Genomic DNA, 13968 nt, shown 5'->3' with positions numbered 1-13968 from the left:
CTCCTGGTAAATAAAGCTAATTAAGTATTTGATTGCTTGCTCAAATGATCAATTTTTCATTAGTACTTTAGTTTGTATAATGATTTATGCTCAGACATAATCATGAGGGATTGTCAAAAAGTGACATAATTAACTGAAGACAAATTATCTGCCCTTAATTATTTAGATTCTCAGTTAATGCTGTATTAATGAGTATTCTTATGTGTGTCATTATGATCAAGTAACTGCTTACTCATGAGTGTGAAGGAAGTGAATTTTAGATATTTATTTTCTTTCATGTGGACAATAATTAATCATCAATCAATCCCAATTCCCACATTCGCAATAATGGAAACACTGTAGTTGAACCTTGTGATATCCCTTATATATAATATATATGGCGGAAGCTGTGGAAGAGCCTCCAGAGAAGACGCTCACAAAGAGAGTCTTCAAAAGCGCACATGATAAAGGCGCCTCCGTCAGCATCCCTGCCTTTGAGCTCAGGGTGAGGACTGAGCCTTTGTGTTGCCTTCTGGTACTGGCATCGTATGGAAGTGAATCCCGGCAAAAGGCATCGAGAAGTGGCGAGCTGGCCGTACACCGTAATACTGTAGTACGGCCAGACACTGTGGCTGCAGGAGAATTAGCTGGGGAGGAATAAGACTGCTGAGCAGCACACTGGGAAAACATCAAATCCCTTGCAGTTATAGACAGCGTTTGAAATGTAAATGAGACGCTAGTGCAAGGTCCTCTGTTGTAGACCCCTCGCTGAGCACAAACACCAGCCATTTTCTTATGGAAGGGATGGAATACGTTTATACTGGTGCTATCTGCGGCTCAACAGCGGCCAGACAAACGTGATAATGAGTCGCCTTGATAATGCCTGGGCCCACAACCAATCATTTTTACAGTAGTGCATGTTCCTTCCCATATACGCAGAGCTGCATGACTGCTCAAATCTGAATTACATTTTGACTAGTCGCTATTAGCGTTTCCAAAAACCCACAGCTATGTTTAAAACTGAACCATTTCATCTTTGTTTTTTCAGTGTAAAAAATGTGTACATCTCAGTCCAGTGGAAGACATATATTGTGGCTTCTTGTGGTATGGATGCATCACCTAATATCATGATAACAATAATTTGGTGATATATTATGCAGCTCCAATGTGATCCTTGTGTTATGTTTATAGTTCATCTTTCACTCTTCTGTCAAGTGCTCATAGAGATGTTTACAATGAGTAATGTGTGAACGGATCCTTAATGGATTTTAAACTGCAAAACTTCTCCCCTAAATTGTCCATGTCTTCTACACACACAGTAAAGCAGAACAAATTAAAAGTGTGCTGTGCGTGATTCACATCTCACTTGTTTTCATGCAATATTGATATTCCCATCAATATTCACGAGTCCAGAAGCTAATTGCACCTGTATTGCTTTGAACCTCTCCTGTCTCTTAGCTGTTGTTTGGAGACTTCAAGAGTGTTTGTGCTGTAGCTTTTTGTCTTCTCCGCTGGTGGTGAGAGTGGGTTGGGTTCAACATCTCACTATAATGCAAGTCACACCGGCGCTGAGAGCAGCCAAGAGCCGGGTCTGAAAGGAACAGGCTTGTTTGTGCTGTGCAAAGAAGCACTGGGGAGAAATCGTGTGGGGACTTTTTGGGGAGAGAACTGAATCTAGAGTGGAGCTTAAAATTGAGAATTCCTATGTGGTTGTGTGTCTCGGAAAGATGTTCACCGTTGCCAGTGTGTAGTTGGCCTGCAGTTAAGTTTAGATGTGCATGTGATCCTTTTATTAGATTAGCAGTTCATGTTTTTAATCTTAGCACATTACATGCCCCTGAACATGTTTAAAATCTTTTGTGTCGTAAAACTGTCAAAGTGGAACAAGTCGTGATGTGTGGTGGGACACGGTGTGACGGTCTTTAGAAATAGAAAAACGTATAAGGTAAAGGCCACTTTTCAACCATTTAATTTGCTTTTCTAGGCCCAAAACCCACTGGGATTGCAATAGGTCATAAAATGTTCCAAACCCAGTGGTCTCCTGCTGGTTCCGAGAGTCAGAACTAAACACGGCGAGGCTGTGTTTCATTTATATCTTGAAGATGTGAGACAGGCCTCAACTCTGTCCAAGCCGGAAAATGGTTCTATTTGGCCTTGCATAGGACAAGTGAAAGTATATTATCTGCAATCTTTGCATTTGATGTAATTCTATTCATGCTGATGCACGGTGGTCCAGTGCTTACCACTTGTGCTTCACAGCTGGAAGGTCCAGGTTCGATCCCCAGCCCGACGTGGCCTTTCTGTGTGGAGTAGGCATGTTTTCCTTATGTCTGTGTCGGTTTCCCTTACCACTAGAAACATGTACAATAGGCCAGGTTGAGTGTGTTTATGTGTGTTCATTAACATGTGCTGTCCAGACTAGAGGTCGACTGATGTGGGTTTTTCAAAGGCCGATGCTGATGCCGTGTTTTGGGGATTTCTATTGGCCGATGCCGACATGCACGGCCGATATTCTTGGCCGATTTTTCCAAATGTCTGGTCTATGATCCTGTAAAAACAGAAATACTCGGCCACTCCTGCACTGGCCAATTTTATTTTATTACTTTAGGTGATTCTATCATAGTTTCTGTCCCAGCTTTGGTAAGTTGCCGTTAGCATTAGCTTGCTGTCATTAGCATTAGCATAATTTTGCTAGCCGCGGCATTTTGCGCAGCAATAGAAAATACTATTGCGGAGGTTAAAACAGCAAATGAATTCTCCAGGGTCTGTGCTTCAAAATGACATGCAGCAGGTCCATATTGTTTTAATGATACTTGTGCTTAACAAACTTGTAGCTATCCAATTTTCATAATGATGTTTCTCAGCTCCCCTAGAAAGTTGTTCCTAGGCCTAGGACTCGTTCTAAAACCCCGACTTCAGGCAGTCCCTATCACTTTCGGTCCTGGAGATAACGATATATTGGCCGGCTGATATATTGGTTGACCTCTATTCCCGGCCAAATAATAATAAATAATTATGAAAAATAAACTTTTTATTGTTTGTTTATTTGCTCACTTATTTATTAGGAACCCCATTAGCTCCACAAAAGTAGTCACTTTTTGAAAAATAGGCCATAAACTTAATATTTAGGTAAATGAGTCTTTAATGGTTTCTAAATAATTTTGAGAGGGGCAGAACTGGGGCTCAGGGGAGTTATAATATAACTGTAGATTAGCTGTGCTGTATGGGAGTAGTTGACATCATCCTTTTTAGTATTGTCACGTGTTTGCTCTGTTCTGTATCGGTACCCCCCCGCCCCCCCTTTTTTTGGACTTGCAAATGATGTCTCTGTTGATAATGTTATTAGCTCACACTTCAGGCTTAGACTTCAGCTGTAGTTTTGGAGCAGTTGCGTGTTCTCTAGCCGCAGCTTCACCTCTGCAGCCCTCTACTGTCTCTCAGAGCATAAACAAACATGCGTAATCTTCTCCAGCTACGCAAATATCCTCCACAGCTGAATATCTGGTTATTACTTGGACAGATCTGTTGACATCATCTGCTCAGAGCTAACAAGTTCTTAACTTGTAAAGACAGTCGATTTTTGACAGTGACCCGCCCTGAAGGAAGCATATTTTCACAGAGTGGAACTAACCCTGATATCAGATAGAAGCCCAAAGAATGCACCATGTGTTTTTCCCGACTGTCGAGGATGTGTGTTATTATTGGCATTGTGGTGTGTGCTGCTGGTGTTTTCCCATGAAGAATGACTCTGTGTTTTTGAAGCACAGACGTATTTTGATATAATAATCGACCTTTCTCCTTGAATTTGCCACATATTTGAAATTTTCCATGACTTCATTAACCCCAGGCACAAGTCGTCTTGCAGCTGGTGGTTTGAGAAAGAGGATGCAAGCACTTCCTCATGAGCACACAGCCGGAGCAGTGGGCCCGGGCTCCCTCCCCCTCCCCTCCTTCTTCTTTCTTCCTCCCTGTTGCTCTATCTTTCTTTCTGTCTGTCTGTCTCTCTCTCCTCTTCTTCTTACCTCCTTCTTCCTCCTTGAGGTGGGACAGGTCCACTGCAGCCAGACCCCGCACTTCGGAGTCCTGGCCACAGGGCTATTTAATCTGCTGAGCCACTCCCAGCCTCCACTGCCCCAAACACAACTATTCTGGCTAATCATTTCAGCTACAGTGAACCTCTTCCAAATTTTAATTTACTTTTACTCTTAGTCCTTTGACGAAAATGTCATTTAGTTTTAGTCTGTTTAATCAAATAATTATCTTTTTCATTTTTTGTCTAGATTTAGTCGACTAAAATTGAACGCTTTGGCTGTGATTTGAAATGTTACAAGGCTCTTTTGAACTGCCATTGGAAGTTTTGATGATTTCTTCTCTTATTTTCATTTTTGTTTAGTCAAAATTTAATCAACAAAAGTGACATTTTAGTCATAGTTTTATTTTGGTCATCAAAAAAATTACTTTGACTAAAATGAACACTGTACCCCTCCACAAAATCTGTGAGATTAATCACAATCACAAAATTGCAATAATTATGGTCACAAATCGCAAGCCCTGTAGTTTACAGAACTACTACTACTAATGTTTTGACCTTGACCTTTGTTTCAGCTGTTTATTTTCCAGTATTTTCTTACAATAAAATGCATCTGTATCCAAACTCACTTAACCCCAGTTCAAAGCCATATGCTCACGTGAGATCTCCACAGATGTTGAGCTCCTTTGTGGAAGTACATCTCTGAACACTATGGGGTATCACGGCCAGTGTAAACATTGCTGGTGTAAAGTCTGTAACAGGGTGTGAGTGTAAGGTGCAGAGTGTGTGACACGAGCTGAGCAGGTGTCCCGCCGCCGCTGCCCTGAACCCTGTCCCAGTGGTCAAAGGTTAACTGGAGTATTTTTGTTGAGAATTTACTGCCAGAGAAGAAGAGCGTACGGCGGGAGGCTGACAACTCCGATAGCTCTATTAATACGCTGGTGCACAGCTTGACGCCTTGTTGTCGCAACTCTCTGGATTTTATGGCCCACTCAAACATTAGTCTAAGCGCAAATCGATACATTCATTTACAGAGGCTTATGCACCAGTCAGGCACCAGTACGAAAGCATAATATTTTGTCTTACTGTCACATTATAGACCCTAAAAGCTGTTGAAATAATACCTTCAAAGAATAATAAATGTTATTAGTTGTTGTTTTTCTCTGGATACGCACAAAGAACTGAAGGTTTGACAGAGGTGTGAACAAGGCCATTTTTGTGGAGAAAGAAAACCCGTCACTGAATTGTCAAGGGAGTTTTTTTAGATAAAAATTACCCTCTGTTTGCTGTAGACTTCTCCGCCCCAAGTTGATACCGCAACATCAAGTCAGGCTAATGACTCTTGAGACACAGCCCGGTGGTTACAATAGGTCTGTGTTAACAAGTCAGGGTAAACAGAGTTATTGATACTGAACCTCATTATGCCATTGAAGTAGCTGAGTGTAGATTTTTAACAGAGTTGGTTTATAATCAGCCTGTTTAGTAAAAGACCTCCTGGTTTCCCTAGTTTTCTATTACCATGTTATTACAGTGCTGTAAAGTGAAGTATTTCGTGTGCAGATTTAATATGGTTGTACAGTAATCCGTCAGTGATGTGACACACATACAATTAATATTGATTTTTTTTTACTCATGTCTGTCAGCTTTGAATACATGTACCTCTCACATCACACAAGTACTGATTTATGAGCGTGTCCTTGTCAGGCTAAGCTGCCCTTATCACCCTGTAGTGGTTGTTGTAACCAGTATAAATCACTGATAGAGTGCGGCGTAGGGCAGCAGTGCTACCGCTCATTGAGTCTACCTCCATACCTGCTTCAAAGCCATGTGGAAAATGTGACTTACAAAGCGTGAATGTGTTTTCGCGCATGTGTCAGCTAAAGCAGGGTAACAGTGTCCGGACTGCAGTGCTGTACCCTCCGCTCGTCCACCTGACTCTGCCTGACTCTGCCTGACTCTGCCTGTGTCTGCTCCCCAGGGTTGTCAAAGAAGAGATTTCCGATGACAACGCCAGGCTGCCCTGCTTCAACGGGAGAGTGGTGTCCTGGGTAAGTGAGATAGATGTGTGTCCCCCTGTTGGCCGGCCGCCTGGCTCTGCAGCTGTAGCTCAGAGTGGAGTTATGTAGAGCTCTCATGGACCATGTAAATGTAGCAGCGAAACGCCTCCTCTGAGATTTAGCAACACTCTTCACCTTTATGTCACTGCTCAGCCCCACTCACTGTAAGCGATTCCATTAGTAGTGAAAAAATACTCCACTTGGCCTCAAGAGTTCTTCAGCCAACCTCCTAATACTGTAAGCATTTTGTCACGACAGAACTCACCAGAGTATGGACACTGATCAAATTGTAAAGAAAACAATCAAGTGACAATAGCAAAATCCCATATATTCTAGAGGTAAGTGCAAGCATTGTATTGGACAATGGACCGTACGTAATAAGCAGAATGACAGGAACGCATCAGCTTTGTTATAGCGATGAATGATGATGATAGTAGAGCAGTGAGGGAGCAGCTATCCAGAATGTAACACAGTTTATAGAGATGGGATTTATGACACTTTATAAGGACCTGAATTTGAATTGAGTCCGAAACACTGACACATTTAGAGACATCAATTTGAAACTTTGCTCGTAGATTACTGACATAAATATTATGAGGGAGAAATGTATTGCAAACGTTTTCATATAAAAAATTTGAATGTGATGTGTGAAAATGGCCATGTTACCTATATCTTCGGCTACAAAATTTGAGTAATGGGTAGAGCCAGGTTTAAATTTATGGTTTTAGTGGCATATTTGATACGTTTTTGTTTTTTTTCCCTCCGGGAATTTTGGATCTCGTGTTTAGTTTTTATAGTATAAGCTTTCTAATTAAATTTTGTCTTGTTTTTTGTGGTACAAAGCTCAATAAATCAGGCTAGTAATTATATATCAACAAATCCTTTTCCTAAAGCCCTTCACAATCTTTATACGAGACTGGAAAATGTTGTGTCTGTCTGTAAGTGCTATTACGGTAAGTAAGTGCATTTACATAAATGCATGTAAGTGCATTTCGAGAGAATGGTCCTTCAAGTGAACATTTTCTCTATAAGTCAATAGAGAAATAATAGAATATCTTATGGTGAAAAATAGCCTTTTTTCAGGTGAAATTCTATACGTGAAGAAAACAAATCTGAAAATAGAGATATCATAAAATTGCAATAATTATCTTAAATCTAAACACTGAGAATCACACATTTTGAGAAAGTCTTTGTTATCTCTGTAAAATGGCAAACCATGTGCCACAATTTTAGAAAACCTGCTCCAACTGTTAAGCCAAAAGCTTTTGCCCGTGTTGCCCACTGTGCTGTTACTATTTCTTGTGTTTGTCCAATGTTTATTTTTCGCAAAATTGAATGAAAAACAGAAAGAAAACGATGTGGCTCTGTTCGCAAATGAGATCTGCTTTGAGCTGTTCAAAAATGATTCAGTGGAGCGCGTTGCATCACTACATTTGAAGCCTTGTGAAAAGGGAACAGTGAGATCTATTAAGCATCTGCTGGTTTTATCATTTACTCGAATCCTGAGCTTTTTACACTTTTAAAGGTTTGTTCTACATGTTGTACAATATTAATATCTATTGCGTTTTACTAAATCAGCTTTAAACAGCGCTGGACTCTCTTTCACAGAGCTCTTTCATCTACAAAAAGTGCACAGAGCTTGTATTATGCTCACACTTTATTGATTTGTAAACTGAATTGTGTCGCATTGCTAAAGCGTTGCCGTGCATTAGTTAAGGTTATAGGTCAAAATCACTCACACAATAGTGGCCATGGAGTTGTTCAGTGACAACAAAAGGATCAGGTAGATACTTGCAACCTGTTCCCAGCCTTGGTCACAGCTGAAACCTTGTATTTTCTGTTTTCCTATGTGCCAGTCCCACTGCCGCCTGTAGAGGGCGCTCCAGGGCATTTTAAAATCCTGATCAACAGTCTTCACTCATAATAAACTGTCTTTTCCATACATATACATTATTTTAAGTTATAGGCTGAGGTTGAGGTGCCCAAGCAAACGTTTATAAGCCACAATCATACATAAAATGTCCACTTTAACACAAAACCAAGCAATAATTTTCATATCAAAGATGCACACATGAAACACAGTCACGGCGATCGCAATAAAAGGTGGGGGGGGAAAGTCTGTTTGAGTCTTTGAAATGTTGCAGCATAAAATATCCCAGTATTTAGGATGGCTTTTGGTTTTGGAGCTCACATCACAATTATCACTCTATAAATTGGAGGCGGCAGACGTTCACTTTCATAATTCCGACTCAGATGAAAGGATCTCTGTGTCTTTGGTCATTGTGCAGCCTTTGTAGTCACACTCCAGAGAAAATGGTGTGCCCTTAAAGTTCTTCTGCAGCTCGGGGTGTTTGCGACTTTGTTTGTGCTCAGCCACCAGTCATCGCAGGGCCTTTTGTAGCATCTGATTTCCTTCCTCTTTTGATGACTGCACTGACACTATTTTGGTTGTTTTTAAGATGTTGGAGAAACTAACCATAGTCTCAAATTAGGAGCAGAAGTCCGTATTTTTGTATCTCCCATTCGTCCAGGGAGTATTCATCGTAGAGAAGATTTAGCTTCTCTATGTTTGTGTTTGCAACTGATGTATCTTTGGGACCCTTCTTTCAGCCCATCATGACAAGCTGCAACCCGAGTAAAAATATACATTTAACTTATAATAATAAAGAAAGGATCCAGTCCCCCACTGATCATGCATAGAATCTGCTGGTTCTGTAGTTTTGACCTCTACAATCATGTATTGAAATGCATGTGATTTAATTTTTATGTTAAAAAGTGTGCACTGTGAACAAACTCTTAAATTTAAAACATAAATTGCAGATCTATAATTGCAATACTATTAAAACATAAATAAAACACAAGTTTGCTATTCCCTATTTTTCCAAATTCTCTTGTAAGCTTATAGTATAGAATGCTGTACTTCCATCTGAAACATAGCAATACAGTGTTTCTGTGTTTGGATCCGAGTATGTTGTGGCAGATCTTTCTCTCCACTCTATAAGGGGTCTATATGTTTTGACAAATATGTATTACAGCTTACATCCCTGGCTGCTAAACATGTCAAGTGTGTAACAAATCTTTTCTCCTTTGCGTCTCTCCTCAGTTGGTCCTGGCAGAAAGCGCCCACTCAGATGGAGGTTCCCAGTGCACCGAGAGCCATCCGGAGCTGCCCCCACCGCTGGAGAGGACCGGGGGCATCGGCGACTCACGGCCCCCCTCCTTTCAGTAAGTAGCCTGATTACAGAGCGCGTCGTCTATGCACAATTACACCCGTAGGCTGAGGGAATCAAGCGCGCATTTTGTAGCGCTCTGTGACCTCTTTACTTCACAGCATGGTATACGTGCTAATCAGGCACTGGGAAGGTTGACTTCACAACATGAAGGGCAGGGGCCTATGTAACTCTACGGACAATTCTAATTTATAGAAAAACACATGAGATTACATTGTGTGAGCTTTTGTTTGGAATTGGACAGAACATGTTGCCCTATTAAGGTTCTTTAAACCAGTGGTTCTCAACTGGGATGCTGTCAGGACCCACCAATCCTAGGGTTCCAAGCTGTGACCCAAATAAGAATTGAATTTCTTATATATTATGTAAAATACTGTATTTTCCTCACAAATTAATGTTGAATAAATGTTAAATAAACCTATAAAGCTAAACTAAAACTAAAACAACAATATTTTTTTTAACAATTTAGATGTTTCTACACTTTTATAGTGGATATAGTCAAAGATATGTACTATGAAAAACATACTTTTGGGTTCCGACTCACCGGGTGAGAACCACTGCTTTAAACTGACAAGACATTTAATTTTATGCCAGTTTTTATTTCATGTGGATATGTCAAGTAAGAGTTAGATAAATAAGAGCTGGACAATATGGTAAAAGGAAATTGTTACATTGATAGATCACAATTTTTTATACGATTTAATTTTTTCATAATAAAAGCAAATAGATGTAGCTGATTCATGAACCTATACATATCTTTTATACAAACCTCAGCTCAAACAATAACAGATGCCTTCCTCCAGTTTCATTTAACGCATACAAATCTTCCACTATCTCATCCAAACTCCAAAACTAGGCGCTGTACCTGTAAACCTGTCAATTATAAAGTCTCATGACGATTATTGACATTGACCAAAGTAGGGATTTCGATTTTAGTTTTGACCTTGAAAATGGAGCATCTCGTCTGAAAACGGATGCAAAGCAGAGAGAGACCATGTGGAAATATCGGGGCTGCTGTGTGCTTGGGTGAGTGGTGTGTGAGTGAGCGATTGGGGGGTGGTCAGTGGGGCAGATGGTTCAAATTGACAGCCTTGTTTCCGTCTGTCTACCCCAGGGCCGTTGTGTCTACATAGTATATACAAAGCTTCCCACCACCTTATAGCTTACCACCTTGGGCTTATACAGAGATGGAAGCAAACGCACTCACTCTGCAGCCCCCCGTGACCTCTTTATTTCGGTATGTTACACGTGCTCATCAGGGCACTGAATGGGTGCTCATGTGCGTGGAGGTGTGGGCAGCGCTTGTGAGTATGGCGTCAAGTATGTGCTAAAGCTTAAGTGTGCGAAGGCTGGGTGTGATTCCCTCTTCTGTGCCCAGCCATGTGGAAACCGAAGCGCAAGTCCGCTCATCAATGTAAACGTGCATATGAGGCGTGTGATGCCAGGACTTCTGCTGATTCTAGAAATAGCCTTCGCAGCAAAACCACCTTCAGGCAAATACTGGCACTGAGAAAGCTCTTTGTATTCAGTATAGAAGCACTCATCCATACTGTAGTCCTCTCGTCTCCTCGCATAAAAGAATAAACTGGACGCACAAATACTAGCACCTACAATATACGGATAGAAAAATGTTGATATATTGCTTTATTCTGGGATTTTCAGGCCATAGCACTATTAATTTACATTTTACAACTTAAAATAATAAAAAAAAGTATATCAGTGCGCATTTTTTCCCGCATTAAGACTGTTTAAATAAAGTAAAGGCAATTTGAATGCTGATCCACAGTGAGTCCATACTTGCAGGGTTACTCAAACAGCTTTAATTTTTCAGGTGACTCAACATTATATCATTGTTAAGCTTAAAAGAATTAAAAGCCAGTTTATCAGAATCTGGGCCCCTTAATAAATGTGTAAGTCCAGACTGTGAGCCACGGAGCTGGAGAATATCACTGGACCTTGTGAGGAGAGAGCCTGGTCTAAATATAGGAGCGGGGTGGGGGCAGAGGGGCTTGGGGGAGCAGTGCCACAGCAGTATGTGCAGGCTCTATATTCAGAACATGCGATCTGTCATGGCTCTGTGTATGTCTTTATCCTCTGTTTGACACCGCACGGCTCACTTCGCCCTCTATGGACTGCTCCTGCTGTTTTGCCTGTCAGCTCCTCTGATGGTTTTATTGTTCCTGGGTTGCCTTTAGTTTTATTATCGCCCCCTTGTGGATAAGTCTAATAATGTGCCAGCCTGTGTTTACTACGTCATTTCCTCTGCGCCCCTCCTTCCAACAGTCTTCTGTTTGCCTTGTGCAGGAGGCCTTTCTCTCACAGACTCAGTGAAATCCTTGTAGCAATGGAGGCTTTCCTCTCTGAAACAAATCCTCTCTCTCACTCCTAACAAGCGCTTTCTGAAAGTAGCTCAAATATTATTACCACTTCATTTTTCTTTTCTGCTTTATTCATGCATTTCATGTGTTTGTGGCCTGAATGGCTCTATTTGATGCACACAGAGAATAGGTGTTTGGGCTGAGAAGGGACATAGCTCATGTGCGGCTGCCTGGTAATCCGGATTAAGGAACATTAAAAGCACCATCTACATTTCCCAGGAGGCAGGGAGTGCTGTGCCGTCCGCTGGGGCAGCGGGGCAGTGGGGGATTTAAAAAGAGTGGCATTTGTTCACAGCTGCCGCCCAGCGCCTTGGATAATCTCTGCTGGATCTGCAGAGCTGATCCTGACAGCAGACAGCAGCCTCCACATCAATAAGCACCCTCCGTTCACTGCAGACACTGCAGCCAAATGCATTTGATTATGCAGCATTAGCATACATGACCTGCGCCGCTGAACCCGCGTACAGGTGCACCATTAGTCTGACAGTGTGTAGCACGCCGCTCTGAGCATGTCCCCCTGCTGTGCGCTATCTCCCCAGAGCTCTGCATCTTCACAAGGCAATGGGCTGTGTGAGCAAGGCCTGCACGGTGTCTGGATGTGATTATTCTGTCATTTCAATTGTGATTGGACCTATATGTTTTAAAATCAACATTCAGTTCACAGTGCACAACAAGGTTTGTGCACTTCCTAAATAAACACATATGTCTGTGTTCTGTCAGTACTTAAAGGTATTTGACATGGCCAAAGTAGATCAATATTTCAATATCACAGATTTGTTTTTTATTGCCTGCATTGACTGGGGCTGTAACTGTCTACTCCCACTAATTTGTTAACAGACCTTTAGAGACCATTTTATTAGTCTACAGAAAGCCCACATTTTGAGATGGCCTGGCTTGATAGTATTTGAGTATGCCATATCTGTGTTTTGATTGAGGGCAATATGAGCTTTCTTCCAGCAGATTGTTTTTTCAGTGATTCATGTCCTGAATACTTATGAGAGTGTTAGTAGACATGCCTCCTGTATTTGTTCTGCCTCGGTCCGTGAACTTGTTACTGTGTGTGTCTGAGCGCATAGCAGCACATGGTTGAATGGCGGTCTGGTTATTGACGCAGGTGAGCGGTGCGCGGTGCATACCTTCCTCAGAGTCTGTGACAGTTTGACAGGGGTGAGACAAGTTCCCAGCTGCCTCGGGTTTCGTGGAGGCTCAGGGGGTGGGTGATATTGACTAAAATAAATACGTCAATATGTGTAAATGACTTTGTTTTGGTAAAGGCTCAAATGAACTGTAGAACAAAACACAAAAGCACAGAGGTATCACTTTACTGTTAGCATTATAGATTGTTAGTAGTTAGTAGGGCACAGTTCGTACACAATTCAAAGTGCTTTACAGCAACATTACAGCAAGTAATATAGCAAATATTTGATGCTTGTAGGCTTTATTTAACTTAACATAGCATGGTATAGCAACTATACTAAAAAAAACTGTCCAGCCCCCCCAAAAAACCTACAAAAATAATATGTAATGCCCCATTTTGGGGTTTTATTTTCTGTAGCATTTTGCAGACTTTGGATTGATTTGAGTATAAGTGAAGTAAACCTCTTTTTTGCCTGTTGGCTTTATTTGACAGGACAGTATATCAAGCAATTGTAACTAATGACCACTTTCACAAGCCTTTCAAACCAGGTACTCATATAGGTACTACCAGGCCTAGATCAAGTTCAAATCAAGACTAAACCGGGTCTACAAAAGGTCTAAAATAGACTTACATTGAACTAAATAACTAAATCAAATTATATAAAATTAAAATAAACAAAAGTCTAAAAGTCACTTCCCTAAGCCAATGTGCTGTGCCATATTCACTGCTCAGAAATGTGCACACATAGTTCAACTACCAACATTTATTTTGTTTTGTTTCTAATATAATGCCCACTGTAAGACCATAAGAATACCCAGCTTTCCATGGTTGAAATTGCAAAATTGCAAAGACTGAAATTTGTCTTCCACAAAATTTGACTCATGAACCCCTTGAGTTTCTCACTCACTCCGAGCACCCCTAACCTCAAAAGTGCTGCCGATTTTTTGCAAGAGGTAAACTAAACAGTATGTAAATCCTTTAACTAGCGACCATGAAGTTTACATTGACAGCGGACCAGCCCGCCTCATGCCCTGTCCGACCCCGGACTCCTCCCACATCACCTCTGCCCTGGCGTCACCCTGGTGTCAGCCCCGTCTGCCGAGTGCCACACACCTGACCTCCTCCTGCGTTTAAATGTGATTCGTCACTCTCTTCT

General features: G+C 41.4%; 1 protein-coding gene across 1 annotated transcript in view; it reads left to right on the top strand.

Annotated features, from left to right (window-relative positions):
• The window catches only part of LOC306964206 (segment polarity protein dishevelled homolog DVL-1-like), a 35306-nt gene that overhangs the window by 3114 nt on the left and 18224 nt on the right, over positions 1-13968 (top strand). The window contains exons 2-3 of the mRNA XM_079558166.1: positions 5988-6057; positions 9170-9291. Coding sequence (XP_079414292.1) covers positions 5988-6057; positions 9170-9291 — 192 coding nt within the window. The remainder of the gene's footprint in view (positions 1-5987; positions 6058-9169; positions 9292-13968) is intronic.

Source organism: Gobius niger (assembly GCF_951799975.1).
Source record: "Gobius niger genome assembly, chromosome: 6".
NCBI classification, from domain to species: Eukaryota; Metazoa; Chordata; class Actinopteri; order Gobiiformes; family Gobiidae; genus Gobius; species Gobius niger.
Note: the sequence above shows the minus strand (reverse complement) of the source record. Positions and strands in the feature narration are given on the sequence as shown.